The following is a 25,170-nucleotide window of genomic DNA, read 5'->3' as shown; positions in this document are numbered from 1 at the left end:
GACTTTTAGCCAAGGGGTGAAGCTTAATTGATTGGCGCGGATTATGCAGGCCATCGTTCCAACTTCCAAAAAGGGTCGATCTGCAATTGGAAGTGTTGAAAACGGAATGAGCATGGTTGCAATGTCCGGTCGTAGAGGAAGTCTCCACTCTCGTCCCCATATTTCCCCGCATCAATCAAGCCGAGGATGAACCTCCCATTAAGCACTTGAAATGATAAAAAATTAATCTGAATGAACGCCTTTGTAAATGTGACAATGAATGCCTAAATGAAACTAAGAGCTGACAGATCTCAATTTTGTACACAGTACGGAGCCAAACCCCGAAGCAGATCACAGCCTATTCTTCCCAATTGAAGTCAACCACAATGCGCCCCGCAACTTCCCCCCCGGTTTAGTTTATCCACAGCCTCAGGAAGCCGATTGATTGGATAAACCTCACTGATCTGCCGTAGCATGCCCCTTTTCGCAAAGTCCAATGCACAAGCAGTGTCCCGACGGCTTCCTACTAACGTGCCCTTGATACTCAGGTTCTTCAGAATAAACTCCATAGGATCAGCTCCAAGAACCATCGTTCCAGCTGCAGGGATCCCAATGCACATAACAATGGCCCCGATTCGACCCCCGATATACGACACAGCATCCTTGTATGCTGCCGGCGCAGTGACGAAAACACCATGGACACCAACACCATCGGCCACTTGAACCACCGCCGCCACGGGATCACCTGCTGTCTTGAAATCCACGAATGCCTCTGCTCCCATTCTCAGGGCTAACTCGCGTTTTTCATCACCTGTGTCTACAACGATAGGTCGCATGCCCATCGCTTTGGCCAATTGAACACCCTGTATACCCACCCCACCACCTCCACCAGGAAAGACCACCCACGAACCAGCTGGAAGGTGGGATTCCACCAGTGATTGATGCATGGTACTTGCACTACACATTATAGGTGCGGCAACTTCATCGGGGACCCCATCTGGGATCGGAGATGCGTATCGTGCTGGAGAGGTGATATACTGTTGATATGTTCCTGGAAGCGATGTGATCAATGTCCACAATCTATAAAAAGGCGCCCACACGGAAACACCTACCTGCAGTCATAAGGCCTGAATGAATACCTTTCTTGCAGTAAGTTTCCTTACCACCCCAGCACAGATCACACCCATGGCACGTATCCACCAGGGGCTTGACGCCGACCCTATCTCCAAGTTTGAAGTTCCTCACATTGGCTCCAGTCTTGACAACTATACCGGCACCCTCGTGACCAGGGGATCGGACACCATAATGTGACATTGGCGGGAAACCAATATCCCCCTTCATAAAATGAATATCTGATGTGCAGAGTCCCGTGAAATTAAGACGAATAAGAATCTCGTCAGGACCTATAAGGGTTTAGTACTTGCAACAGCACCACGACACCTCTACTTTCCCTTGAAATCATACCTGTCTCTGGAACTGGCACCATCTGTATCTCAATATGAAAATCTGGTCCCTCGTTGACCACGACACCTGCCTTGCAGTGTGTGGGAATATCGGAATTAGGTAGAACAGAGACCATGATCGTTGATATAAACGCAAATTGTGCAAAGATGAGATGCTTGAGTATCTAAACTCTATATTTGATGGAGTCATCTCTTATTATATAACTCCTCGGTTACGGCGTTACTTATTACCCGAACCATGCTTGCTCTTTAGTCACTTGACTTCCGCATCTGTCGATTATTGAGTTCGACAGTTGAGTTCGGCAGTAGCTACGTGCGAATTGGTGTAGATGAAGGAATTAATAAATTCACAAGGGTACTCGAGTGAGACAAATGACCGAAGAAGGCCCGAGGTAGTGCAAATATCAGTCCGGACAGGATGTTGACCCCTCTCCAAGCTGTCCTTCTGACTGTTGCTCCCAGTCTTGATTTGTCCTCAGCAAAGTTCCCCTCTTTTTGGTGGAGCAGATGTGGGGAAGAAATGGCTCCGCATATCCGTTGATACACCGGGGCAATATAGTGGCAGTTAATCTAACAGAGTCCAACCTGGAAAGCGATATCTTAAAGAAAACAAGAAGAATGATCATGATGCCCTGAAGCTGGGAATTGTATCCTGGTAGACGAGCAACAACTCCAAGGGTATCTGGCATATAGCCACGAATGATGTACCTTCATGGTGCAGTGGTGTAACACCGCTAGATACACATGCAGATCACTTTTCTTCCGTTGCTTTGCTGATGACTAGCCCCACCAGGACCCATGCTAATTTCAACTTGCATTTATCCGTATCTGACGTCCTTGGATCCTTCCGCAAACCAGTCATCATGAGCTAATCTTTCTTCTGTCGTCGCGAAATTGACAATGGTGCTTCTGGTCATAGAGTAAGCATGATAAGCGTCCATGCCATTCTCACTCCCGACTCCACTTGCCGCCTTGACACCTCCCCAGGGACTACTGGGATCATTGCGATGATGAGTATTCACCCACACAATACCTGCCTCAATTCGTTCCGAGACTCTGAATGCCTGCGAGAGGTCTTCTGTCCAAATCCCCGCACCAAGGCCGAACTCGGTGTCATTTGCTAGTGCAACCGCTTCGTCTTCGGTATCAAATCCCACAACAACAATCACTGGTCCAAATGCTTCTTGGCGCCATATTGGGGAAGTGACGATGTTATTTCCGGGTGAAGATGCAAGAATAGTTGGTTCATAGAAATATCCCTTTGAAAAATCAAACTCATCTAGTGGACTCTGACCGCTCATACGCTTAGCTCCCACGATGGCGACCGCAGACTCTGCCAAAGACGCATTCACTAGCCGTTCAACATTCTCCAGTTGCCTCTTGGATATCAGCGGCCCCATCATTGATTCAGAATTAGTAGGAGCTCCCATGCGCCTTGTAATGCCCTCAACTTTGACTTTGAGCTTTTGGACCACCTGATCCATAATCTGATTGGCCACAATGATCCTAGTGCTGGCAATGCACGTCTGGCCGCTGGCCATATAGCTTCCAAAAGCAATGCCATTCACAGCAGTGTCAATCTGGGCCTGTTCAAACACTATCAAGGGCGCCTTGCCACCCAACTCTGCTGTGTACTTGGACAAATTGCCACCAACGATAGACCCAATGGCCTTCCCAGCTGCAGTACCTCCAGTAATATCGACCTTCCGTACTAGGGGGTGTGAAACCAGAGCTTTCCCGGTAGTCACACCATAGCCAGGTAGGACACTCAGCACGCCGGCCGGTATGCCCGCGCGATGAAGGATCTTTGCCAGAAGTAGTGATGTTAGGGGAGTCAATTCACTAGGCTTGAGAACAACGCTGTTTCCAGCCGCAAGGGCTGGGACCAGCTTCTTGACTGCAATCAGAAGAGGATGATTGAATGGGGTAATCTGAACGACCACGCCCAACGGCACGCGATCGACAAAGTTGTGCAATTTCCCGGTTGTTGGAAGAACCGATCGCTCCTCGACACGAAGGAGAGAAGCATAATATTTGAACCATTTGACGAGGGATGGAACTTGCGCATTCATCTCACGAATTGCGCGACCTGTCTGCTTTACTTCAAGCGCGACGAGTTCTGGTAGGGATTCGGAGAGTAGTGCGGAACATTTCTCAAGAACATCTGCGCGCTCATGCCGGCTTGCGCGGGACCAGATGCCAGACTTGTATGCTGAATGAGCAGCTTTAACAGCGGTGTCGACATCTTTGACCGAGGCTGCGTGGCATCTGAGTGATGTTAGACTCATACCCAGAAAAAGCAATCCATCGACCTACTGAGCAAAGTGTTCCCCCTTAGCAGGATCTTCGATTGAAATCCTAAAGTTGTCAGCTCGGATGTTCTGTGCCCAGTAAAGCATGCACTTACCAAGCTTCCTCTCCTGGTTGTTCTTGACCAGCGAGCCACAGGAGACAAGGACTTTCCATAATGTATAGTGCGAATGAGTTAGGAGATGAGCCTTTATTGCAGTTAAAAGAGGTCCGTTAGCAATAATCCTAGGCCCCAGTAATATGATGCACAGACGATGAGGGAATAGCAGTTGGAGGGGATTCACGTGCTATTAAGAAGCGGGCAAGCGTCCGCTGCAGCCCCGCATTTGAGGCAATCTTCTGATTAGCTATCAATGATAACAGCGTTAGAGTTGTCTACAGATTATGCTTACCTTATTTCTTTATCTATGAACATAGTGACCTTATCGGGAATATTGAAATACCTAATGGAGCTTCCTAATCAATCACCACGGAATTAGTTCAACACCCTCACTACCCGCATTTAACCAGCGCAGTATCCAAGATCTAAGGAGTAATGTTATTGAGTACATACCCCGGTACCTACTTGCTTACGCTCCTTTATAGACTACACTGGAATTTAATGTGATTAAAGAGCGTTACCCACTAAGCCACCTTTTCTTACCTATGTCATGGCTCCAATGAAGCTTCATCTCGTATCATGACGTAAGCTAAACGAGATGATGCGATGTCCTTTGGTGCTTGACATAGCGTTTTTCCTGAATGAAGATTACTACATCATACTAGACATGGAAATGATGTGCTGTTCAAAAATAAATTCCATGGTGTTCAAGTGTTGAGGCCCTACCTCATTCAACATGACAATCCCGGGTCTGGACATGTTGCTTTAGTTCTAACTTATAGATCAACATTGACAAAAGATTTAAAAGTCAAAAAGAGATTGCATCTTCCTCTTAAGGTTCACCAAAACTGGGGAAATTTTAACTTTAGTCCGCCGATAGTTAATTAATACCAGCCCAGAATCTCTATTGCCAGAAATGGCAAAGTAGATTTTTGCTGGACCACGGTCACTCGGCCGATCGTAACTAACGCAGCCTCCACATCTGTGATATTTGATTCCTGTCGAAGATCCTACTCATCAATCTACTAAAGCCTTGGCTTAATTCGAAACATCGCAAAAATATACAACATTTGCCACTCAGATCAACCAGTCAGGTAGGCAATGAACCTCTTCAAGCGGCTAGCAGTATGGTCTGCAGCGCTATACGTGACCACTGCCCATGCAGAACCTCTCGTCTCAAGCCCAGGTGAACGAGCAGTTATTCCAGGATGGAGCATGCAATCTGCAACCTGGGCACAAATTGACATGTCCAGACTATCTCAATCTGGTGTTAATGTATCTTCATGGTGGAGAGTTGGAGGCCGCAGCACCGTGATGGCTGGCCTTCTCGAGAACGGTGTATACAATGAAACTGAACTATTTTTTTCGAACAACATGGAAAACTTGGCAGATCAAGCAATCTTCAAAGAGCCATGGATCTACCGAGAGGAGTTTAGTATCTACCCTTCCAATAATCAATACGTCACCTTGAAAACGCACGGAATTACATCCAAGGCAGATATCTATGTGAATGGTGCATTGATCGCAACAAGTGACCAACAACAAGGTTCGTATGGAGGACACCAGTATGACTTGACAAACCACCTTCGAGCCGGGTTCAACTGTCTTCTGATTGTTGCCTACCCGACGAACTATCTTCGCGATTTCGCCATAGGATTCCTCGACTGGAATCCTTACCCTGCCGACAATGGGACCGGCATTTGGCGCGATGTAGAGGTCATACAAACGGGCGCAGTATCAATGTCCCCACTGAGAGTTGTCACCGATTTTACCGAGGCTGGATCTAACGACAATGTACATGTTACGTTGAAAACAGAGATTTCGAACCACGCGCCTCACACCGTTCAAGTAGAAGTGAACGGCACAATAATAGGACCCATCTATGCAGACAATGCTGCGATCTGGGGAACATTTGAATTGCAGCCCGGTGAGGAAAGGACAATTTCCATCGAAGCTGCGCTCAGAAATCCACAAATATGGTGGCCGTCGGGCTGGGGAGAGCAGCCAATGTACATAGTTGAGGCCGACGCGATGATCAGAGAGGACGAATTGATACTTTCGGACTCTTCGGTGCAAACATTTGGTATTCGACATGTTTCATCTCAATTGAACGAGCACAACGACACGGCTTTCGCTGTGAACGGACATCCGTTCCAGGTGTTAGGTGCCGGATATAGTGCAGATATCTTTATGCGGTTTGACAAACAAACAATCTCAACCATCCTGCAGTACATGATCGATTTAGGACTGAACACTATCCGCCTAGAAGGGAAGCAAGAGCATCCTGAATTCTACGACCTCGCCGATCAAATGGGACTCATGGTTCTAGCCGGGTGGGAATGTTGCAACAAATGGGAGGCATGGGATGTACGTCTGTCTACTAACCCAGTGTCGTCCGAGTATGAGCTAACTTTTATCCCAGTACAATAACGATGCAGATGGTGTGAAATGGGGAGAATCTGACTATGACGTTGCACGCGCATCGATGCTTCACGAAGCAGAGATGATGCAGGCACATCCTTCCCTTCTCGGATTTCTAGTGGGCTCGGATTATTGGCCCAACGATCATGCAGCCGAATTATACATCGAAGCATTACATCAAATGGACTGGAACCTTCCGATAATTGCATCTGCCAGTAAAAGGGGCCATCCCCAAGCTCTGGGTCCATCAGGTATGAAAATGAGCGGACCATACGATTGGGTCCCCCCAATTTACTGGTATGGCGATGAAGAGGGAGCAGCCTTCGGATTCGGCTCCGAATTAGGCGCAGGAGTTGGAACCCCAGAATATGATAGCTTGCAAAGATTCATGTCAAAAAAGGATCTTGACACTCTCTGGAAAGAGCCACATATGGGCTCGTATCATATGTCTACAAATGTTTCTGCTTTCTATGGTCGTTCGATCTACAACAGGGGACTATTTGCTCGATACGGCATCCCGTACAGTATCGAGGACTACGTGAGGAAATGCCAGATGGCAGATTATGAAGCCACTCGTGCCCAGTTTGAGGCGTACTCGGCTCGTCAAAATGCTTCTAGGCCTGCAACCGGGGCAATCTACTGGATGTTGAATAGTGCATGGCCAAACCTACACTGGCAGCTTTTTGACTACTATCTTCAACCCATGGGTTCTTATTTTGGTACCAAAGTCGGGACACGGGTGGAACATATTGCTTATAATTACGAGGATGAAACTGTCTGGCTGATGAACCACTCCCTTGACAAGCAAGGAGAGCGAGAAATAACAATTGATCTAATCGATACAAAGGGAAAGGAAATCTCCAGTGCGATGGTCAAGACACGCACCACGCCCAGCTCCTCAAAGGAGCTTCAAATGGTCAAGGGAATTGACAAAATAAAGGATGTTGGATTTCTTCGACTCGTGCTTCGTGATGTTAAGGGTGAAAAAGACTTGAGTCGCAATGTATACTGGCTGTCTTCCAAGCCCGACGTCCTCGACTGGCCAGAGTCCACCTGGTTCTCCACTCCAGTCACAGAATATGCGGATTTCACGAAGCTGGAATCACTCACTCCAGCCGACATGAAGGTAACCATTAAGCCCCCAAAGAATGATCAGTCAGGCAGCGGATGGACCTCTTTAGAAGTTCAGCTTGAGAATGAATCGAAAATCCCCGCTGTGTTTATACACCTGGACATGTTGAGCCCGGTAGACGATACCAAATTGGCACCTTTTTACTGGTCTGATAACTATGTGACTCTATGGCCAAAAGAACATCTTGATCTAACGGTGTCCTATGAGGGCGAAATAGCAAATATCTCAAGTTGGCTGAAAGTCACGGGGCGTAACATCCGTTACAATGGGCCTGCAGACATAAGAGACTCTGATTAATGATTTGACGGGAGACAATAGCTATGGTGCGTGAGTGTAATCATTCGTTGAGACATTTGTTATTCCAGGTACATGCGTTGCTATATCACAATTTCAGTTGCTCGTTCCAAACCAATGCTACCAGCCCAAGTATATGCATAAATGTAATAGAAACAAGCAGTCAAAAATGCAGATGCGAGAAGAGATACATCAAAAGGCCATATCGCAGGTGAAATATTGACAGATTCAGGTACATATGGCCGTCTTCTGCAACAGGCCTAAGAACTGCGACATCTTCGACCCGGAATACTCAACGCCTAGAACAGCCGGACTCTTCGGATTCTCCGAGTAGAACATTTGGAGTCGTTGGACGGGTGTTTCACAAATTAGTGGCGCTTTGTGAAGTCCGGGGAAGGATATCAGCTGTGTAGCTGGGGTGCTGTTCCAAAGATAATACAAAGAGACTCTCTGCAGAGCCAGGAAATCATGACTGAGATCCTTAAGAACAGCAGCCCAGCTGTCATCTGGTGCTAACGAAACATGATACAAAGTGAGAGCCTGCATTGTCCCACGAAGGCCATCAATCAGCATGTGAAGATCCGGTGCTCTCACAGCCGTGCGGAACAAGGCTAGTTCTTGTAATTGGGAGAACGTGGCTGCCTCCGCTAGCTCATGCATAAACTCCGCAGCTAAATCATGGGACCCCAGATTCAATAGCAATGTTTTGAGGTTTGGGGCACTCAAGACCAACTCCAGAAGAAAGCCGAAATTATCAAGAGTGAGATACTGCTCCAGGGAGAGTTTCTGCAAATTAGACCACACTATTCGGAACTTCGGTTGCCGATACAAGAGTTTTGGCAACCGGCGCATATCCATCATCAATGTCCGAGATTGCTGATTGGCGTAGATCAAATGAAATGACGAGACTGGCAGACGAGAATCAACGACGAGAGCGAAAAATACAGCGACGGCATCGGTGATGGTCACGCGACTCATATCTGGATGACCTTCGGGATAGCGACAAAAGATAAAAAATGAACGACAATTTGTTAAGTGGTTAACCAAGTTATCTCGGAGGCGTTTGATTGCTTCCACCTCCATCGGCGCGGATAAAGGACCCCACGGGTGGCGATCCCACACCAAGCCACGACCCACTCCATTTTGAAGCATAAATGCTAAACCATGAACATAGGGTCGCAGCGCTTCATGATGGGAGAGGGCATCGATGCGACCGAGACTTTCTTCTGAGAGATCTGTCTTGATCGAAGAGAAACAGCGACGCGCGAACTGGTTGAAGGTTTTCTTCTGCAGGTCGCGACAGACGAGACGTAGTCTCATCAAGGTGTCGGCATCTACATAACGAGCGATAAGCTCGACGAGCTCGACTGCGAGGGATGGGAACAGGCAAGATTTGAGCATCATCTGGACATTATTTGAGGGATTTGACGAGTTGAAAAGGTGAGGTTAGAAAGGAAGTTCGCGAAAGTGGAGTATGTAGTTTCCCCGGATTCTCATGTCATGTTACCCCTCATTTCGCTGCGGAGAAGACCGGGTTAAGGTGGCATCGGATGAATGGATCTGATCTGGTGATAAGTAAATTGGTTTGATATCAGCTATAGTGTATACCTGATTGATAAACTAAAAAAAAAAGATTTAGAACTACTAGCTGGCTGGACCTGGATCTGAGGTTGAGCTAGAAAGCCCAGCATATGACGATCGTGATATTAAGGGTAAAGATAATGACATCAGTCATATGAATATGCACCGCAACAAAGCCCTACAACCTTATGTGTAACGTTTTACTGCTCCATCGCCGTTGCTAACTTCCGCCACATCGCACATCGTTGCACTTGCGCCTTAGGCACCTCTTCCATTGCAGTGGAGTTGGTTTGCAGTCTTAACCGCTCCCCAATTCCAGATCCCCAAGCCCACCACATAGGGGCATTTTCATTCCGAAATTTGTTTGGATTCAGTGCTTTGATAAAACTGATGTAGTAGTCCATGACAATGGGAACCATATCGGCGTTGGTGGTGGCAAAAGAGGCCGACGCTTCGTTGGTTTCACCAAGGCCAAAAACCGCCGGCATTTCGAATACATGTGGAACGCCCATTCCATCCGCAATCTCTGTTGGATCAAGAATATTACAGCGATAATTCCACACCTTATCCGACGAGACAAATCGTGCCATCGAGGCTGACATGTGGTTTCCCGGACAGGTGAATGTCGAGTCACCATACGCAGCGGCTGCAGAGGGGAAATAAGCCGCATGTTTGGGCAGGGCCTTCACTAACGGGTACTCCTTATTGATTCCTTTGAGCTGGTCTTCCGTGAGTCCGGGGTAGTTGTTCTTCATAAACTGCGACACTTCGGCGGAACTAGTCGCGTTGACCGCGAAGGCAGTTCCTTCATTGGTGTCATCCGAGACCATCACTGGAACATGAACCACTTTGCCCTGTTCGAAGAGGGTGTATAGAAGGTCAGGCACTAAATCGCCATCCACCACGGGAAGCCAGTACCACAGGGGTACAGGACTGCTGCTTCCACCTGGGAAAGGCTCATCCACATCATAGTCTTGGATCGTCTGAATATTAACAGTACGAAGACAAGCGAGTGTATCATTGGCATCGTCACACCCAGTATCTTTTACAAATCGCGTGTATTGGAATTCCATTTCCGCAACTGTTCGTTGTGTAGGCCAGAAATTTGACTCGGCAATGGCGCCAGCAAAAAGGTTCATGTCACGACCCTCATAAGCCGTGATATGATGCGCGACCGATCCTGCACCTGCCGAGTCGCCGTGAATAACCACATGGTCAGGATCCCCACCAAAGAGATGGATATTCTGCTGGACCCAAGACAGCAGTTTCCTCTGATCAAGCAACCCCACATTCAGATCCCCATTCTTGCGCACTTCCTCGCCAGCCAAAAATCCCAGTACACCAACCCGATAGTTGAAGTTGACCAAGACGATACCATGGCCTGATTGCTGTACGACTTCACTGCCGTTATAATTCGCGTTGGACAGATCCGCGTATCCACCCCCGGAGATAAACACCCACACGGGGAGATTTGCATTCGTAGACGCATTATTGGGCCTATAAATATTGACAAACAGACAGTCTTCTGCATATGCGGCGCTGGTTGTTTGACCAACGCCTATACAAACGGCACCAAACTGATTAAGGTTAGCAAAGTGCAGGGAAGCCAAGAATATTGCCAATCTTACCGATGATGCATCTAAAACCTCATTCGTAGATTCAGGGTCCTGTGGCGCTCGAAATCGCAATTCACCCACTGGTGCCTTGGCATATCTTATGCCGAGAAACTCGTCAACGCCGTTGTGCAAGGATATCCCCTGGTACTGCGAGTATCCGAGATCCACAATACCCGACCGGGGTAAAGACGAAGCCGATAGTAGATCGGGCGCTAGACCTGCAACCAATAAGACTATATAAAAATGCATCGCCAGAAGACGTGCCCGACGTAGCTGCCAATTTTTTCAGTGACGACATGCTTTCGCAATGGCTTTTAAACCCTCGGGACTGGAGTGGACCCGGGGTATCGTTTCCCGAATTGCGGGGGATCGACCGTGGAATGGTTGCATCGCTGCAATTCATCTATAGAAACTCATGATATTGGAGGAGAATGTGTTCAACTGGACGAGAGCGAGATCTCAATTCCACCAGTTAAACCCGTATATTCCTTTCTTCTCCACTGGATTCGTGGCTCATTCTGTACCTCCAGAAATGATCCGGATCTATTCATGCATAAAGCGGATGAATGTGGACCGAAAGATTGTCCCGCAAAGCAGGGTCTGTGTTATATCTGAAGTTATGTGTGCAGGTGATGAGGATTCGTACTGAAGCATAGTTCTTGATTCTGAAATAATCATGCTCAATCTCAAGCTTGATGGACTATAATACATAGGCGCTTGATCACACTAATATACATTATCCAGACCATTCTGGAAATTCAATCAATCACGTAAATCGTAACATCGTACAGTAGCCGTAAAATAGTCTAATAAACATGATGGTGACTTCCTCGACCATCAGTACCATGCATGCGACGAGTTCCAGCGGCCTTGAGACATAGTTAGCATCTTTGAAGCGACATTCTAAAGAGTAATGCTTACTTTGACACCCGGACGATGTGTAATACTGCCCTTCATCTTCAACATAGCGCCAGAGACCTTGTCACCAAAGGTAGGTTTACGCTTGTGGTGATGTTGCTGGGGCCCCAAATGACGCTTGTTGGTACGGTGAGAGATACCCGGGTTTGTAGCGGTTGTATGATGTTGGTGGGCCCCCAAATGGCGATTGTTGGTATGGTGAGTGGTACTCGGGTTTGTAGTAGTCGTAGTCTTCACAGTCTTGCTTTTAGCATTAGGACCCTTGAGCCGAGTCATCAACGTCGGCTTGGTAGTTCTCGTCGTAGTGGTAGTGCGACCGCGGTGGAACATGGTGACGGATAAGCAATGTTCAAAATAGTAGATAATATAGTTGTTTGGTTTTTCGGATAAAGAGTAATAAAAATCGATATTCTGCAAGGCAAACGAGCAGTTTTATGGCCAAAATTTCTGATCAGCCTGTCATAACATGCTGGATGTCTCATATCAAGAAGCAGGATATACAAGAATACTCACGTACGCCAAGAGCCATTTCGCCTTCTGGAATGCAGCTGCTTGGTGTTGAATGGAAAGATTAACGCGGGCACGTCATCTGTGAGAAGATCGGCACTGCACGACTCGGTGCAATAGGATGATATTCTTGTTGATCTATTTTATGTGTGGCGTGCCGCAGACTTCGTCATCCTATCAATAATGGAATGTGGCTTATGACCTGAAGATATGACGTCATCCACATGTGGACTGACGACCTACAGTTTAACTTTCACCGACTTCGACAATAATGAATCGTAATTTAATGGATCACTTGAAGGGAGGCTTATCATTGGAACTCTAAAGCTCACTGAAAGTGGAAGGCTTGAAGCCGTCATGAACACTGACCTCATCTTGACGCCGAATACCACCCAACGACAAACACTGCCACAAAGAGATAATGACGCTAGATGATAGGCCTCAAGACATAGACCGGTCGAGAGTCTATCGAATCAGACGCTCTTCTTCAGCCACTGAGTTTGCGAATTGCAGTAGCCCAAGAGACCAGTCAATCCCCACTCAACTCCCATGCCACTTTGCTTGTGACCGCCAAATGGAACATTGGGAAGCACATCAAAGTGCGAGTTGACCCAGACACTACCGGACTGCAACTGATCGGCAATGCGTGTGGCCCGCTCAAAGTCCTTGCACCAGACTGACGAACCGAGTCCGGTCTCTAGGGCATTCGCCTTCGCAATGACATCGTCCTCGTCTGACCACTTCATAACGGGTAAGATGGGAGCAAAAGGCTCTTCTTGGACGACCCGAGAGTTTTCAGGGGGGTTATCAATAATGGTTGGGTGGATAAAGTACCCAGCGGAGTCTTCAATGGAGCCTCCCAGTGCAGCCTTGAGGTTGTCGGTGGCGATCGTTTCGAAAAGTTCCTTAGCCTTGTCGAATTGCATCTTATTCTGCACCGGACCGACAAAGACATCTACGTCCGTACCATCGCCAACCTTCAGGTTCTTCACAAAGGCCACTAGTCTCTCCATGAATGCGTCATAGATCTTTTCGTGCACGTAGAGGCGTTTGATCATCATGCAAATCTGAGAACTGCACAGGTAGGACAGAATACCAATCTGAAAAATATTAATTGTGTTGTCAGAGAAATGAAGGTAGAGACACATACCTTGGGAATAACCGCATCAATGTCAACATCTTCACATACTATGGCAGGGTCATTTCCGCCCAGCTCCAAAGTCACTCGCTTAAGAGTTTTGGCACAGCTGGCCATGACTCGTTTACCGGTCAGGATTGAACCAGTGAAGGAGATCTTGTCAATACCAGAGTGCTCCGTGATCATTGGGCCCAGAGAGTCGTCGCCACTGAGACACTGTACCACACCAGGGGGGAAGAACTGGATAGCCAGCTCAGCTAGCTTAAGGCCACAATAAGGTGTGAAGGGAGAAGGCTTGATGATGACCGTGTTGCCAGCGTACACCGCCTGAGTAATCTTTCCAATCGCCAGAAGCACGGGGAAGTTCCAGGGCACAATGGCACCGACAACACCCATCGGGGTATAACGCTGAACAATCTTCCGATCTTCGGTCTCCTCAATGACATTCTGGGGAATTTCCAGCGCACTGATACCGCGAATCCACGTGCTAGCCATACCAACCTCGGCTGCAGCCTGGCTCAAAGGCTTTCCTTGCTCCATTGTGAGAGTCCTAGCAAATTCATCGGCAACGGCTTCAATGCCACTCGCATAGGCCTCCAATGCAGCCCGGCGTTCCGCAATGGATGTCTTGGACCATTTCTGGAAAGCATCAGTGGCAGCTTGGACTGCTCGGTCGAGATCCTCCTGAGTGGAGACTGGAACCTCAGGGTTGGGCTGTGAGTTCGCGGGATTGATGTTATGGCGGGTAGTGGGGGTGGAAGTCAACTCGTTGTTGATAACATTGCGGAAGCTCTGAATGGTCAGTTGGTAGAAGCATACCCCCGAACTCGAACACATACGGAAAAGTCCAGCGAGAAGGTCGTCATTTTGAAATTCGAACTCAAATTCGGTGATCAAGATAGGTGAGGGGATTGAGAGAGGAAGAATTTCCAAGATAAGTCAAACAACCGGTGTAATAGTGGGGGTAATGGGCTTGCTTGGCGAAGCTGAAGAAAGTGCCAAGTGACAGGAGGGTTTCAGCTCGCTAGAACACTCTGTCAGCAAGCCGTATGTGGATTAGACGCTATTTATATGCCTCACCAAGCAAGCTAGATCGATTTGTCTGCCGCATCTTCATCCCGAGTCCGGAGTCATCATAGCCGGATAAGCTCCAGAACCCATAGTTTAAAATGATCATAGCGACGTGATCTTGACCAATGAATTGAATGATTACGATAAACCTGCAGCTGCAGCCTTAGACCCCGCAAATCAATCAATGGTTCTAGGATCTTGGCTCGGCCAATTTTTGAGACAAACCGATCAAGATCATTGGTACTTCCCTGATTGTGTGGAACGATAGGCGGTGCGGGGAAGATTTGCGGGGATCCTTCTTCCATGCTGATATTTAGTCCAAAGTCAAATTCTCAAGGGGACTTTTCGGGTCCTAAGAACGGCATGCGACAGGAATCGGAATCCCTCATCGGCAACGCAGGTGAAATGGGAATGAATGTTAAAGCCCAAAGTCTTTGGTGGAGATACCACGTGATAGCGTCACCGCTACATCTGCACGCTAGACGTTTCAGGCGTCCATTTAAGCAACTAATCCCGCGCATGACGTGAGCAAGGGCGAGTGTCACATATAGATATGAACAATGGTACCAAGGTCACGCAAGAAAACTATCGCATATGGCATGAGAGTTTTCCCATCAAAAATACAACTATTTCCGAGCCAAGTACAGTAGCCCGAACTAGATCACATACCAGTGAAACCTCTAGGTAGATTCGCTATATAAGCGTCAATACACCACAGCCTGTATGCTAAGTACTCTGACCTAGTTCTAATTTACTCCACAGGCCAGCGGCCCTGCATCTTGCTAGATAGACCAGCACGCTCAACAACCTCTTGGCTGCGCTTCTTAGCTTCCGCTACAATCTCTTTCTCATTCATGGTGAGGAGCTCCCCATTCTGCACAAGTCGCTTACCGTCCACCACCACCAGATCCACATCACGGCCGGTCGCAGTGTAGACTACAGCGCTAGGCGCATTGAACCAGGGCTGTGTGTGGATGCCGCGCACATCAATTGCCACGAAATCAGCCTTCTTGCCCACTTCCAGGCTACCAATCTTGTCATCCAGCCCGAGAGCTTTAGCACCATTGATCGTGGCCATTTCCAGAACGGACTCAGCGGGAACAGCAGTTGGATCGTACGAGATGCTCTTGTGGATGATAGCTGCGAGTTTCATCTCTTGCAGCAGATCACAGGTATTGTTGCAAGGGGCACCATCGGTACCCAATCCAATGTTCACGCCAGCTAGTTGAAGATCGGGCACCCGGCAAATCCCCGACGCCAGTTTAGCATTGGAAGTGGGACAGTGAGCGACATGAGCTCCTGAGGCAGACAGCAATTTAATATCCGAGTCATCCAGATGAACCATATGCGCCAGGACGGTGCTCGGCCCCAAAAGTCCAACCGAGTTGCAGTACGACATTGGCGTGTGTGACACGGACGCAAAGAAATCGCGATCGGCCTTGACCTCAGCACAGTGCATGGTGATAGGAATACCCTTCTCGCGCGAGATAGAAGTCATCTCCTTGTAGAGCGCATCGGAGACCCTATAAATTGGTTAATGGTTTTAGTCGATATAAGTATTTGACCTACCCTCCAGGAGTTCTAGCGCCGAACCACACGCGAATACGATCATTCGCGGCCCCATTCCACTTCTCCCACATCTTCACACTTCCAAGTAGAGACATCTCGCGGTCTTCCACGAGACCGGGATGCATTGCCCAGGCGTCATCCTTGGCGTACTTCGCAATGTTCATCACGATCTTACCCAAGCAGCCTCTAATACCAGATTCCTCTACAGCACGGGCGAGTCCGTCAAAGCCATAGCGATCGGCAAACTGATTTGGTCAGAAAAAGCAATTCGCCTAGGATTGAATAACAGGCACTCACCATGCTCTCCAAGAAACAAGTGGTACCGCACTTGAGCATTTCACCGATGCTGAGCCTCGCAGCGGCATAGCCATCTGCCTCAGTGAAATTACCTTGAAGGACCCAGATTCTCTCGCATAGCCAGGACACAAGCTCCAGATCATCGGCTGTGCCCCGCAGGAGAGTCTGAGCCGTATGCATGTGGGTAGAAACTAACCCCGGAATGACAATGCGGCCGGTGAGATCATATTCCTCATCATCAGAGTATCGCTCTTTCAGAAGAGTACTTTTCCCAATGTCGGCAATGACATCGCCCGACACCCGGATAGCTCCGTCATTGATGATGCGGCGGTTGCCGTCGACGGTGATGATGGTTGCGTGGGTGTAGAGCATTGTGGGAATAGCAGATATTTCTGGGTAATGCTGGTTTAGTAAAAGGACAGAAGAATTAGAGGAGAAATTGACAGACATTTCTACTTTTGCATTGGTGACCTCCGCTTTCAAGTCATGGCCGGAGATCGCCGATACACGATAAGATATGGATTGAGTTTACACATCACAACTGTCATACGAGCATTATGGCGATCTCCGATGATTACAACAATTATCCATCATGGTTTGTCATTCAGTCGTGTGTATATTCAATATTGACTTAGTACACGTATCGAAAGTTAATGTTTTCCTGATCAGTCTTATCCTCGAACGCGTGGATCAGGTTTGGATCTGCTGCAGTGACGCCTGCAGCAGCGAGCATCTCATCCTTCTTTTTATTCTGACGAATCAGGTGGAAACGCAGGTAGATGACAGCTGCAGTCATGCAGGCGTAACAAGCAAGATGCACACTCCAAGCAATATGGTACCGCGGTGCGTCCCAATCCAGAAACACTTGAGGGCCTAAGACATATTAATATGGATGTATATGGCAGGGATGAATGCGAAAAAAACTTACCGATCGCGTTGCCAGCAGCCCACGAAATAAAAGTGGCAGCGACAACGGTCGCTTTCTTAGTCTGTCCTGCAATATTTCGAGACACCATAGAGAGACACAGTGTTTGAGCGGACCAGAAGGACAGGGTGATGTAGTAGCTGATCAACAGGCCGACTTTGGTGGACAGCGTAGTGTTTGCAACTGTCATCAACACGATAGTTCCAACATATGAACTGAAGACACATTAGCAAACAGTCAATCAAAAAGCGAGGATGAACATACGGGATGACGAATCCTAGCATGACGAGAAGGTTCTGGTTATACTTCTTGACCAACCAGGCTGATGTCAGTAGGATGACAATAATATAAAAGCCTAGGACCATGGCAAGGAGCTGACTCTGCAGAGTAGTAAAGTCGAAGCCAGTCATAATGATACCCGCAAATGCACCCAGACCACTGGTCGGGAGGGTTGTGAAGATCTGGATGGAGCAGTAGCACCAGGTTTGGGGATCACGGAGGGCTTCCCATACTTGATAGGAGCGGAACTCCTTGTTCTGAATACCAGTCTGGTTGGATCGCAGGCGCTCAATCATAAGATGCTTATCTTCTTCACTGAAGCATTTGGCACGCATGGGAGAGTCGGGCATGTACCAAATGACGAAGAGACCCCAGAACACAGACAGGACACCATATGAGAGAAACAATGCCTGCCAGGACTTGAGAACCTTGTCGCCTCCAATCAAGGTGAAGCAGTAGGCCAGTAGACCACCAACAATTTGCTGGGCACCATTCATCATGTACCTATGCGGAATTAGCCAGCGCCTCTCGAAAACGAACAAAGTCAAAATTACCAGTAAGTGACCGTGGCCGCCTGTTCCTCTCGTTTATACCACATGGACGATAGAACGACGAAAGTGGGCTGACAGCAAGCCTCGAAGATACCCAACAGGGTTCGCACGGTGACCAAGCCCGCGAAGTTGTGGCAGGCGGCATGCATCGCCAGGGTAGTACCCCAGAGACAGATATTGATTCCCAAATATTTCGCGATCGGAACTCGCTGAATGATCCAGTTTGTCGGGTATTCGACGGTAAGGACCGCAATGTAGATACAAGTTGTGAGCCATGAGTACTGTATCCATTAGCATTTAACCGACTCGCAAGCTGAAGGGCAATTCACAAACCTTTTGTCCTTTCTCCAGATGGGCATCTTGCTTGATTCCCATAATGGACGAAAAGGACATGGTGCCCTTATCCAGCGCCTGTAGGAAGTATGTGCAGATCATGATCACCAACACACGGCGATCAATCATGCGCTTCAAGCGTTTGTTGGTGGCCTCGTCAACCTCCACTTGCCCTCGAGAGGCATACATCTGAATCTCCTTATCCACCCGGGAAAAATCCATATCTTCCTTCTTCAGGTCATCGTCCGGCGACAGAACCCGCTCGACATGGGAGATATCCTGTTTGTTGAAATCGCCCATCTCAACTGCTGGGTGCGGTTCAACCGCTGGGTCGATTCCATCGCGGGAATGGGCCTCGTCTTGACCCATTGTGAGTAAGATAGTGGTTTTATAATGAAAATGTGGAGTTTGAGACTCCTTCACCAAGACAAAGCGCCCTTTTAACAAAACAGCCTTGACTCTCCCCAGGCCGTTCACCCATCACAGAAACGCCCCCTGGGCGCGCCAAGTCTTTCCTCCCATGGGCCAAGATCCATCATTTGCTTCGAAGATAGCTGGGAATCACCAAATTATACGACGCCCAAAGACTAATTTAACCGAAGGCCAATGGCCAGGGTCGGTGACCCTTATCCCCATGGTCTTGGCGCGGAGAAGCGTTCCACCCCCACTGTTTCTAGCATTAAACCCCCCACGAAAGAGGTCAAAGTCCGGGGAAGCAATCACCCGAAATATCCACTGCGGTAATAAAAGCGTGGGTCGGTCTCGCTTAGGGACCCATTTGGCCTTGGACTCGGGCGTTTTTCTCCCGAATTTGCCTTGGCTTGCGCGGGGGATTCATGAATGGCGGGGCAATGGCGTGGTTTCGGTGATCAACCGACCACCGACAGTACTTATTTCGGATCGGAGCTCACACTCCACGGCTGAAAAGGAAATCGCATAAAAGGATTGATTGTCTTGGCTGTCAGCACAGAATATCCAATCTACTTCAACTTTCCACACATTCCTGCCAAGTTTTCGCGATGGCCTCTACGCGTCCCCCTGCCCCCGAGGTTCACAGCGCCGTGAACCTCCTGATCGATAACCTCGTCAACATTAAAGATGAGACCGGAAAATTCCTCCTTCACCTCCCCGACGGACGCATCATCGATACAAAGTCCTGGCATGGTTGGGAGTGGACACACGGCATTGGCCTATACGGTGTATGGAAATACTACGAGTTGACCGGCGAAGCTAGACTCCTCCAGATCATCGAGGACTGGTTTGCTGCCCGATTCGCCGAGGGCGGTACAACCAAGAACATCAACACAATGGCCGTGTTCCTAACACTGGCGTACGTGTATGAGAAGACCGGCAACGTTACTTATTTGCCGTGGCTTGACGCGTGGGCCGAGTGGGCTATGCACGAGCTTCCCCGCACCCGCTACGGCGGTATGCAGCACGTCACATATATCACTGAGAACTACCAGCAGCTCTGGGATGATACTCTGATGATGACTGTGATGCCTCTCGCTAAGATCGGCAAACTCCTCAACCGTCCCGACTACATCGCTGAGGCGAAGAAGCAATTCCTGACTCACATTAAGTACCTATTCGACACAAAGACAGGTCTTTTCTTCCACGGGTGGACATTCGAGGACGGTGGTCACAACTTCGCGGATGCGCGCTGGGCGCGAGGAAACAGCTGGGTCACCATTGTGATTCCTGAGATCATTGAGCTGCTGGATTTGGAGCCTACTGACCCGATACGTTTACATCTGATTGAGACCTTAGAGGCGCAGTGCGAGGCACTTCAGCGCGTGCAGTCCGAGTCTGGCGGTTGGCATACTCTCTTGGACCACCCCGACTCCTACCTCGAGGCATCTGCCACTGCAGGCTTTGCCTATGGTATCCTGAAGGCAGTGCGCAAGCGCTATATTGGTGCACAGTACCGACCTGTGGCCGAGAAGGCGATTCAGTCTGTGATCAAGGATATCGATGATAAGGGCGAGCTTCAGAATACCAGCTTTGGCACCGGAATGGGTGACTGTCTGCAGTTCTACAAGGATATTCCCTTGACCTCCATGCCATACGGACAGGCAATGGGTATCATGGCACTGGGAGAGTACCTGCGCACCTATATCTAGGCTTTAGGTTGATGGATTCACGCTGTTATGTATTAATGTTAGAATTGTAGATAGATCTCGAAAAATAGAGCATTTGAGCCTCGCTCATATTTTGTGATTTCGTTCAAGTGGAAATTCATGACGCTAGTAATGCAAGAGAAGAGGTTTGAGATATTTTTGGCACGTAGACGTCCATCACCACCGAGGATCCACGGGTCTCAAGGCTGGAGACTCAGATTCCTTTGGCATGGCCTCAATGTGGATCCCACGTTTGCGCGCACTGTCATAGAGCGGCTGGCACTCTCGACGCGCATATTCAAGCAAATCCAGTGGCGCTTCTGTTTCCTTCCGACCCCATCCAGTCTTAACCTCTGGATAGTGCAGATCTAAGACGAAGGCGAGATGCTGTAGATGCGGAAGAAAATTACTGGACTCGAATGCCCGCAACCAGTCAGCCCAGTGCTCCGACTTAGTGAGCGAGGCTGGCCCACGCAAGCACAGGGTTGTCAAATTGGGAGGTAGGGCATTGTAAAGCGTTGGAAGGTACAGGGGGTCATCAAAGATCTCACCCACTGTCAGATTCAAGACCTTGAGATTGTCCAACCCTGGCAGAAGCTGACGAAAGGTTTCCTCCCCAACCAAACCAAAGTCAAGGCCAGCGGTGGATCGAAGTCGTAAAATATGAAGATTGTAGACCAAATGAGGAAGCGCTCCGTACATTCGACAGAGAGTATCTAGTGCGTCGTTCTCGAAGATCTCCAAGGATTGGAGGCTGATCGGTCCAACAGGTGGTTCATTTTCGGGATCCATCTTTCGCTCAGGATTGGAGTAGACCTTGCTCATGTGTTCACAAACCATCTGGGGGAGATAGGTGACCCGAATCTGACTATCTTTCCCAAGATATTCTACCTCTTTCTCCCCTCTGTCAATGGCTTCTCGGTGTGCTTTATGAAGCTCCTCGGACGTCGGGCCCTCGAATCGAAGGTTACACGTAAAGTTGAGCTTCAGGTGCTGAACCATCCCCTGGCGAATAAAGGGGCTTTGAATAAGATCCCCGCATGCAGAGCTTAATGCGAGCCTTCTCAGAGGCCAGTGAAGGGGAATTTTTTTGTCATTGAGTTGTTCATTGAACCCACTTTCCAATTCCAAATCTTTCACGTTATTGAAATGTGCCCCGAGTAAAGCCCATTCAGCGTCCGATGGGGTATCTTCATTGATGAGTAAATGTGTCACATTCTTCGAGATAGACTTTAATTGTTGTTGGAGATGTGATTCATAGTCGAGGTCATCAGTGTGGGGCCCCTTAACCATCACGACTGCCGGTGGGATGTGGGCCATTGTGGAGGCGGGGCGATTGAGCCCAGAACGCGGTAGAGATGTGGAGAACTGAAGACAAAAAGCCAAGCAAGTCCGCTGCTTTAAGCACAAATCTCTCCAAAGTGATCGAACCATGAGTGTGATGAAATGATTCGATGATGTCTTCAGGTTAAGCAAACAAAGCCGGAGAAATAACTGATCCGACTTGGAGCCTCACATCAGGTGACTGAGTCCGTGGCCATTGTAGTCATGAGTGACCACGAACCACTAAATGCCCATCACTTGAGAAGATTGAACACTCCCAAGATCAATCATAGTAGATTATACATTTTATCCAATCCATTGACGGGATATATACGTTAGATAAAGAGTAGGTACATGAGATGTCAGGAGGCAGTGACACTCTGACGAGAAAAGGAAAATAAGAAAAAGGAGAAAACACGCGTTGTTACTTACATACAGTAGCCCCTAAGAGCTACGAATCTAGGACATGATGTAGATCTCAGATCTCAACCATTCAGAGGCAACGCAATTTCCAGTCAATCGAGACAAATCAAGTCCTACACGTGCATGGCTGAATCTCGAACTGTTGATCTCCTGCCTAATATCTAAGGCGTATATTCATTCTAAGGAACTTGGCGGTAAATTAACATCGTCAAGTGACAATAAGTGGAGTAACTTTGAAATGTTGGGAATGCACTGCCATTTATTGACCGCTTGGCTCATAACAGAAAAAGGGGCGAGGCGACATCACGAGGCCCATGAAGATCACGATCATCCCTTACCTTAAGACTGGGTCCACCTGCATGCTCCGGCCCCTGCGTACAGAAGTGGAGACCTCATGAAAGTTGTGGGGTAGATTCTTGAAAGCTATGGAAGAAACGGCTTTCGATACTCGGATAACCTTCCTCCATCGCCACTTTAAATCTCTGAAACGTCACCTGAGCTACCATTTCCTCCGAAAATGGACGACTTACCCACTTCCCGGAATTGCCGCCGACTCCGCCGTACATGGATATCAATGTACTAAGGTCTGTGCACAGACATGGCTAGTCGGGAAATTCAGACTAAGGAATTATACCGGGCGTGGGGGCTGCACTGTTGCGGGGCTGGACGGATCGCTAGATATTCCGAGGCTGTGTCGCCTTGGTATAAGAGGGGGATCGGGACGAGCTCTATTCTCGCTTTCAGGCGTCGCATCCCTCTACCATCTCATACTCCCTTTCATTCTGAACGACTTCGTTTCAAACACACATTCTCCGATATGAAGTCCAAGGCCTTCTTCAGTGACCCGACAAGCATTGTCGATCACATGTGCAAGTCCCTGGCGCAGCAGAACCCCAGTCTTCGATATGATGCCAGCAACAAAGGTTAGTCTAAGCGACATATTCTAGAAAGCAAACTAGTTGACGCATTGTTATTCCGCAGTTTTATATCGCCCAACTAGCCATACCAGTACAAAAGTCAGCATCATCAGTGGCGGTGGTTCGGGTCATGAGCCCGCCCACGCAGGATATGTCGGCGAAGGCATGCTCGACGCAGCAGTCTGCGGAAAAGTGTTCGCTTCACCAAATTTTGATCAAATCATTTCTGCTTTTGATCGGGTTGCCACGCCGCGAGGTATACTCGTGATCGTCAAAAACTATACTGGCGATAAGCTTAATTTTGGCCTTGCTACCGAGACGTACCAAGCGCAGACAGGAGTCCCAACCCACATTGTGACTGTGGCGGATGATGTCTCTGTGCCTTATTCCCGAGGAAAGCTAGTTGGCCGTCGTGGCCTGGCTGGTGCGGTCCTGATTCACAAAGTCAGTGGTGCAGCTGCAGCTCGTGGCTTGGGTCTGGAGGAGGTTGCCAAGGTTGCCCAGCATGTCTCAGACAACATGGCCACAATTGGATGTTCATTGGACTATGCCAACCTTCCCGGTGGCGTTGACCTGCCTTCCATCCCAGAAAATACAATTGAGTTAGGAATGGGCATTCACAATGAGCCTGGAGCTCAGCGAATCTCTCCACAGCCCACTATTGAGAAGCTGGTGAGCCAAATGGTCAAGCTTCTCTTGAATGAGGATGATCCAGAACACGGATTCCTGAAGTTCCACGGAATTCCTCACAGAAAATCGGAGCTGGCTCTGATGGTAAATGACCTTGGTGGTCTGTCTGTGCTCGAACTACAGGCCATTGCAAATGTTGTACTGGAATGCATGAAAGAAGAGTACGACATTAAGCCCGTGCGGATATACGTCAACACATACTTAACAGCCTTGGATGCACCGGGATTCAGCATTACCATAGCCAACCTGACACCTCAACTGTTTTCGTCTGACATCAACCTACTATCCTTGCTAGATGCGCCAGTGAAATCAAACACTTGGGCCACCTGTCAGCCTTTGCCTGCTATCATCCCGGGAACGCAGACACCAGAACAGGAAGAACGGTCTCGCTCCCCCAAGATAAACCAGGAAATCCTGTGTATGTTCAGTCTCAACATCCAACCTGGAGATTTCCAAACGCTAATTTGACATTCTTTTCGTAGGCGACAAGCGTATCTTCACGGGGATTCTCGAAAATATCCTCGCCCAAGTGACAACGGACGAGCCAAACCTCACAGAATACGATACCTTAATGGGAGACGGCGACTGCGGCACCACGCTGCTAGCAGGAGCCACAGCCGCGCACGCTTTGATTGAACAAAACGACGAAAGCTTCACAAACCTTGTAAAGAGCCTAATGAAAGTAGCCTCATCGGTCCGTAGCGGGATGGGCGGAACATCAGGAGCTCTATACGGCATATTCCTGAACTCATTCGTCTCCGCGGTACAAAAGAATTACGGAGAGATCAAAGCCGTGAATATCCAACTCTTCGCCAAGAGCGCAACGCAGGCCCTGGAAACACTCAAGGGATACACCAACGCTCGGGAGAACAGCCGGACTCTGATGGACGCGTTGATTCCCTTTGTGAACGAGTTGTCGACCGCGGCCTTTACAGATAATGAGACTGCTGCGAAGGCACTGGAGAGAGGACTCAAGGCTGCTCAGGATGGAGCGGAGGCAACTAAGTGGATGCAGTCTTCATTTGGTCGATCGACCTATGTGGGTGCCAGTGCTGGAGATGAGAATCCTACCAAAGGTATTCCGGATCCAGGTGCATGTGGTATTGTGGCGATTATTACTGGCATTCAAAAGGTATTTCCGGTGTCTAATTAGTACCCAGATATCTGTCCACGGGTCTTTGGGGCTGTACAGGTTGTACTATTTCATTGAATT

General features: G+C 48.6%; 12 protein-coding genes across 12 annotated transcripts; 3 read left to right on the top strand and 9 right to left on the bottom strand.

The window, feature by feature from the left end:
- Positions 1-356: 356 nt before the first annotated feature.
- N7503_007890 (zinc-dependent alcohol dehydrogenase) lies at positions 357-1,558 on the bottom strand (the record flags this gene model as incomplete). Its single annotated transcript, XM_057067437.1, has 3 exons — positions 357-1,030; positions 1,092-1,382; positions 1,444-1,558. The coding sequence occupies 3 exons, from the start codon at positions 1,556-1,558 to the stop codon at positions 357-359; spliced, it is 1,080 nt and encodes a 359-aa protein (XP_056921118.1).
- A 702-nt stretch (positions 1,559-2,260) lies between these two features.
- On the bottom strand, positions 2,261-3,908 carry N7503_007889 (aldehyde dehydrogenase; the record flags this gene model as incomplete). Its single annotated transcript, XM_057067436.1, has 3 exons — positions 2,261-3,710; positions 3,759-3,800; positions 3,850-3,908. The coding sequence occupies 3 exons, from the start codon at positions 3,906-3,908 to the stop codon at positions 2,261-2,263; spliced, it is 1,551 nt and encodes a 516-aa protein (XP_056921117.1).
- A 1,045-nt stretch (positions 3,909-4,953) lies between these two features.
- On the top strand, positions 4,954-7,702 carry N7503_007888 (putative glycosyl hydrolase; the record flags this gene model as incomplete). Its single annotated transcript, XM_057067435.1, has 2 exons — positions 4,954-6,219; positions 6,275-7,702. The coding sequence occupies 2 exons, from the start codon at positions 4,954-4,956 to the stop codon at positions 7,700-7,702; spliced, it is 2,694 nt and encodes an 897-aa protein (XP_056921116.1).
- Positions 7,703-7,927: 225 nt separating this feature from the next.
- N7503_007887 (uncharacterized protein) lies at positions 7,928-9,103 on the bottom strand (the record flags this gene model as incomplete). Its single annotated transcript, XM_057067434.1, has 1 exon — positions 7,928-9,103. The coding sequence occupies one exon, from the start codon at positions 9,101-9,103 to the stop codon at positions 7,928-7,930; it is 1,176 nt and encodes a 391-aa protein (XP_056921115.1).
- Positions 9,104-9,480: 377 nt separating this feature from the next.
- On the bottom strand, positions 9,481-11,145 carry N7503_007886 (putative carboxylesterase; the record flags this gene model as incomplete). Its single annotated transcript, XM_057067433.1, has 2 exons — positions 9,481-10,857; positions 10,909-11,145. The coding sequence occupies 2 exons, from the start codon at positions 11,143-11,145 to the stop codon at positions 9,481-9,483; spliced, it is 1,614 nt and encodes a 537-aa protein (XP_056921114.1).
- Positions 11,146-11,702: 557 nt separating this feature from the next.
- N7503_007885 (uncharacterized protein) lies at positions 11,703-12,144 on the bottom strand (the record flags this gene model as incomplete). Its single annotated transcript, XM_057067432.1, has 2 exons — positions 11,703-11,765; positions 11,818-12,144. 2 exons carry the CDS (start codon positions 12,142-12,144, stop codon positions 11,703-11,705), a joined length of 390 nt encoding a protein of 129 aa, XP_056921113.1.
- A 650-nt stretch (positions 12,145-12,794) lies between these two features.
- Positions 12,795-14,325, bottom strand: N7503_007884 (aldehyde dehydrogenase family protein; the record flags this gene model as incomplete). The annotated part of the gene is made up of 3 exons (XM_057067431.1): positions 12,795-13,421; positions 13,472-14,251; positions 14,299-14,325. The coding sequence occupies 3 exons, from the start codon at positions 14,323-14,325 to the stop codon at positions 12,795-12,797; spliced, it is 1,434 nt and encodes a 477-aa protein (XP_056921112.1).
- A 956-nt stretch (positions 14,326-15,281) lies between these two features.
- N7503_007883 (amidohydrolase) lies at positions 15,282-16,794 on the bottom strand (the record flags this gene model as incomplete). The annotated part of the gene is made up of 3 exons (XM_057067430.1): positions 16,397-16,794; positions 16,100-16,344; positions 15,282-16,053 (listed from the first exon to the last, which is right to left on the bottom strand). The coding sequence occupies exons 1-3, from the start codon at positions 16,766-16,768 to the stop codon at positions 15,282-15,284; spliced, it is 1,389 nt and encodes a 462-aa protein (XP_056921111.1). The 5' UTR covers positions 16,769-16,794.
- A 233-nt stretch (positions 16,795-17,027) lies between these two features.
- Positions 17,028-18,853, bottom strand: N7503_007882 (uncharacterized protein; the record flags this gene model as incomplete). Its single annotated transcript, XM_057067429.1, has 5 exons — positions 17,028-17,269; positions 17,325-17,536; positions 17,586-18,104; positions 18,155-18,432; positions 18,485-18,853. 5 exons carry the CDS (start codon positions 18,851-18,853, stop codon positions 17,028-17,030), a joined length of 1,620 nt encoding a protein of 539 aa, XP_056921110.1.
- A 650-nt stretch (positions 18,854-19,503) lies between these two features.
- On the top strand, positions 19,504-20,607 carry N7503_007881 (glycoside hydrolase family 88/105 protein; the record flags this gene model as incomplete). The annotated part of the gene is made up of 1 exon (XM_057067428.1): positions 19,504-20,607. The coding sequence occupies one exon, from the start codon at positions 19,504-19,506 to the stop codon at positions 20,605-20,607; it is 1,104 nt and encodes a 367-aa protein (XP_056921109.1).
- Positions 20,608-20,781: 174 nt separating this feature from the next.
- N7503_007880 (uncharacterized protein) lies at positions 20,782-21,924 on the bottom strand (the record flags this gene model as incomplete). The annotated part of the gene is made up of 1 exon (XM_057067427.1): positions 20,782-21,924. One exon carries the CDS (start codon positions 21,922-21,924, stop codon positions 20,782-20,784), a length of 1,143 nt encoding a protein of 380 aa, XP_056921108.1.
- A 1,243-nt stretch (positions 21,925-23,167) lies between these two features.
- On the top strand, positions 23,168-25,110 carry N7503_007879 (dihydroxyacetone kinase; the record flags this gene model as incomplete). Its single annotated transcript, XM_057067426.1, has 3 exons — positions 23,168-23,273; positions 23,332-24,375; positions 24,440-25,110. 3 exons carry the CDS (start codon positions 23,168-23,170, stop codon positions 25,108-25,110), a joined length of 1,821 nt encoding a protein of 606 aa, XP_056921107.1.
- Between the last annotated feature and the right edge of the window lie 60 nt (positions 25,111-25,170).

This window comes from Penicillium pulvis (assembly GCF_028828015.1).
Source record: "Penicillium pulvis strain IBT 33274 chromosome Unknown contig_5_segment0_segment0, whole genome shotgun sequence".
NCBI lineage: Eukaryota > Fungi > Ascomycota > Eurotiomycetes > Eurotiales > Aspergillaceae > Penicillium > Penicillium pulvis.
This window is presented reverse-complemented; position numbering and strand designations above follow the sequence as displayed.